Raw genomic sequence first — 4,181 nt, forward strand, 5'->3', positions numbered from 1 at the left:
ATATATATATATATATATATATATATATATATATATATATATATATATATATTTGTGTGTGTGTGTGTATATATATATGTATAGTTTTTAACGTTATATATGTGGTGTGGATGAATTTCCAATACACAATGTGTGTAGTAGAGAGCAGTTTACATATAAAATAATGTAGTCCGTTAGTGATAGTACATCGCAGCTTACAGTTTCGTGTTTATCATATGCACAGCAATCACCGTCTAACGAATGCATGGCATAAACTAAATATACGATGCATCCTCACTAACAGCTTATATGGAATCACATAAAGCACACAGACATTCAGACACATATACAAGAATTTATGAACGTTGGAAGGTATAATAGACATATGCTGTCCACTTGCCTCAGCCTCACAGCTCTCTTTCATTTATCTCCCCAAATTCTCTTTCTCTCTCTATGTACATATATATATACACTTTATTTGTGCATTAAGGCGACCATTGTTTTCATGTTAAGGAATACCTCAAACTTTTTCAACCCTATCATAGGGAAACGCGTTCGTCTCCAAAATGTGATAGACTTGATAATTGTTGAGGTTTTCCTTAATATGAAACCAATGGTAACCTTAATGAACAAATAAAGAATTTTTATCCACCAATGCGGTGTTGAGCACGTTTTCTCATTGTTCGATACTTTATACATAAAGGAGGCGCGTGGCTTAGTGGTTAGGGTGTCAGCATCATGATCGTAAGATTGTAGTTTCGATTCTTGAACCAGGCGACGCGTTGTGTTCTTGAGAAAAACACTTCATTTCACGTTGCTCCAGTTCACTCAGCTGGCAAAAATGAGTAACGCTGCGATGGACTGGGGTCCCGTCCAGCTGGGGAACACATACGCCATTGAAACCGGGAAACCGGGCCCATGAGCCTGGCTAGGCTTTAAAAGGGCGCATTTATATATATATATATATGTATATATATATATATATATATATATATATATATATATACGCTTTACTCTTTTACTTGTTTCAGTCATTTGACTGCGGCCATCTGAAGCACCGCCTTTAGTCGAGCAAATCGACCCCAGGACTTATTCTTTGTAAGCCTAGTACTTATTCTATCGGTCTCTTTTGCCAAACCGCTAAGTTACGGGGATGTAAACACACCAGCATCGGTTGTCAAGCGATGTTGGGGGGACACAGACACACAAGCATAAATATATATACATATATACGACGGGCTTCTTTCAATTTCCGTCTACCAAATCCACTCACAAGGCTTTGGTCGGTCCGAGGCTATAGTAGAAGACACTTGCCCAAGGTGCCACGCATTTGGACTGAACCCGGAACCGTGTGGTTTGTAAGCAAGCTACTTACCACACAGCCACTCCTGCGCCTATATATATATTCTTTTATTCTGTTACTTGTTTCAGTCGAGCATACCATGCCTTTATTCTAACAAATCGAGCCCAAGACTTATTCTTTGTAAGCCTAGTACTTATTCTATCGGTTCATTTGCCAAACCAATAGTCATTATAGGTTCGTTATTGATAGGTCTACTCAATCGGCTTGTTGATCGGTTGAGAAAAGTTGATTGATCAAGAAAATTAATGCTACTTTCGTTAGCATCATTTCTGGGTATAACCAAGCAGAACATTATTCACAAAATGAGCCCCCCCCCCCCGCCATCAATTTTGGTGTATCAATGCAACTCTGGATTTTGATTATGATCAACCAATTACTTTATCTCGTAAATTAAAGAATCTGATGTTATTTGGAATTAAGATGGGAAATTTGGGTAATTTTAGCCAATCAACAGACAGCGTGACATTAGGAGCTTGTTACCATGACAACCGCACGCTGTGTTATGGTTCACTGTTGTCTGTGCCGCTGTTGTCTATGTTGATTTCACCCGCGTGTTTCTGTGTGTTAGTATTTTAATATATTTTTCATTTCAAATATTTTTGGGACTCATTGACTCAGATAGCAGGATTTATGATTTCACTTGGTTAATTCTGTTCATAAAAATTTTAATTTTGGAGTATTTCTTTAACCGTTAGCTTCACATTTCAACAGCTTGACTGAAATTTAGCGCACATAACAGGAACTGAGAGGGATATCGTGGAACAGAGAAACTGTGGGTGATACAAATAATTTGCCATTATTTTTGAATTATGCATGCTAAAACGTATCAGATGCAGGTATTCTTTTCCTTGGGACAAATTCTTTGTTGACCAGTGTTATTCTTATCGTAGTTTACAAATCCGGGCATGAAAACGTTACTCAACTTTGGGGTTTTGGAGGCAGACGCTCCCTTTTCACACACACACATTTATATATAAATGATGTGCATAAATGCATGGCAGGTATACATAATATTGAAGTACGCATAAAGTAAACACATGCAGACAAATATATAAACAAAACAAATTTTACAAAATGATAAAAGCATACAATCAGCGAAGAGACAAAAGAAACAGTAAGATGATACATATTGATTTTATTAGGTATTTCTGTTTATTTAGAAACATACAATGAACAGGTCAGACGCTAAACTATAAATTTCACAGTGTACAACCTTAAAGTTGACGCCGCTCCGCTAAACGCAGAAAATTTCTGTCTCGCTATTGGCTAAAAATATAGTTTTATTTTTTCGATTTTTACGCCTCTGTAACTTTTTTCTCCAATATTTTTCTCCCCATCATCACACCTTCAAAGCAATGTGACTGAAAGGCTACATTATTATAACCGATTTTCAGATTTTTAACTTCATTTTTTAAAAAATGCATATTTTGCGAATGAAAAAATATTGACCCGCTGTTTCTTGCATATCTAAAGCAAAATTTTTTCATGAATGCTTAGAATTCTACTTGTGAATCTCCAATTTACTATGTTGTTTTTGTGGACCACCAAAACTCTTATGTGGACCCCTGGGGCCATAGGGATCCCTGTTGTGAACCACTGCCCTATATCTACTCTCATTAGATTTGCCTATACTGCAATATAAAGGTGAAACGAGACCAAGAGACATCGTTGTCTCATACCTCTGTGGATAACACCTTTGTGTACCTTTGGTACAATTATCGAGGTACAAATGTTTAGGTTTGGCTGTTTATTGTACCTTATATGCTTAGCTTCCAACTGTGTCTTCGGTTCTAAACACGAAGCTCATTATGACACAAGTCTTACCACAATGGATGTTTTCATCTTTAAAAGTAGGCAACAAAGTGTCTAGGCTTAACAATATTTACAACTGGTATCATGTATACCAGTTCTGTAAGAGTTGCATAACTGTGATAGATGCCGTGTCACCAATGAGCTACACCGGCTGTAGGAATGGTCGGTGGCTCTTTGCAATGTAAACTGACGGTTTGTATGATAGCCGCTGGTATCATTGTGTGAATTATCCGCTTTGGAAAGACTTCTATGCCGACTTCAGCCTTTAGACTTGTCTATTGTTATAGTAGCAAAACAATTGAGGATTGATAACTTCTGGGCGGAATCTCATGCCGGCATCTCACGACGAATATTATTCAGGAAAGATTGATGACATTAATATTGTTGTTCTAACTGTTCAAAAATTGTTATTGTTGTTGTCGATATTGCTGTTCAAATTAATGTTATGGCTTTCCTTTATTCCCATTTCTGACGTTGTTGACTATGTTTTTGTTGAAATAGTTTTCGTTTCAATTATCTAATCCTTATCTTTTTATCTTTTCATTTATTTCAGTCAATGGATTGCGGCCATGCTGGAGCAACGACTTGAAGAATATTTAGTCGAATGAATCGATTCCAGCTCGTATGTTTTTCTTCAGTTTTTTTAAAAAGCCTGGTATTAATTTTATCGGTGTCTTTTACCGAACCGCAAGATTACGGGGACGTAAACACACCAACACCTGTTACAGGACAGAGACACAGTTGGCAAGCGGTGGTGAGGGATACAGACTGGAAGATACGCACACACACACACATATGTATATGTATTTATATATACGACGGTCTTCTTTCAGTTTCCGCTCCAACAAATCAACACAAAATCTATGGTAATCCCGAGTCTATAGTAGAAAACATTTGCCCAAGGTACCACACAGTGGGACTGAAACCGGAAATATGAGGCTGGGAAGCAAACTTCTTAACACAGAACTACGCCATATACATCTGTGTGTGTGTGTGTGTGTGTGTGTGTGTGTGTGTGTGTGTGTGT

At 37.3% G+C, this 4,181-nt stretch overlaps 1 protein-coding gene across 1 annotated transcript in view; it reads left to right on the forward strand.

Moving 5' to 3' along the window:
- Window positions 1–4,181, forward strand: part of LOC106882987 (palmitoyltransferase ZDHHC20-B) — a 402,487-nt gene that overhangs the window by 7,047 nt on the left and 391,259 nt on the right. The window contains exon 2 of the mRNA XM_052973467.1: window positions 770–776. Coding sequence (XP_052829427.1) covers window positions 770–776 — 7 coding nt within the window. The remainder of the gene's footprint in view (window positions 1–769; window positions 777–4,181) is intronic.

Source organism: Octopus bimaculoides, chromosome 16 (assembly GCF_001194135.2).
Source record: "Octopus bimaculoides isolate UCB-OBI-ISO-001 chromosome 16, ASM119413v2, whole genome shotgun sequence".
NCBI classification, from domain to species: domain Eukaryota; kingdom Metazoa; phylum Mollusca; class Cephalopoda; order Octopoda; family Octopodidae; genus Octopus; species Octopus bimaculoides.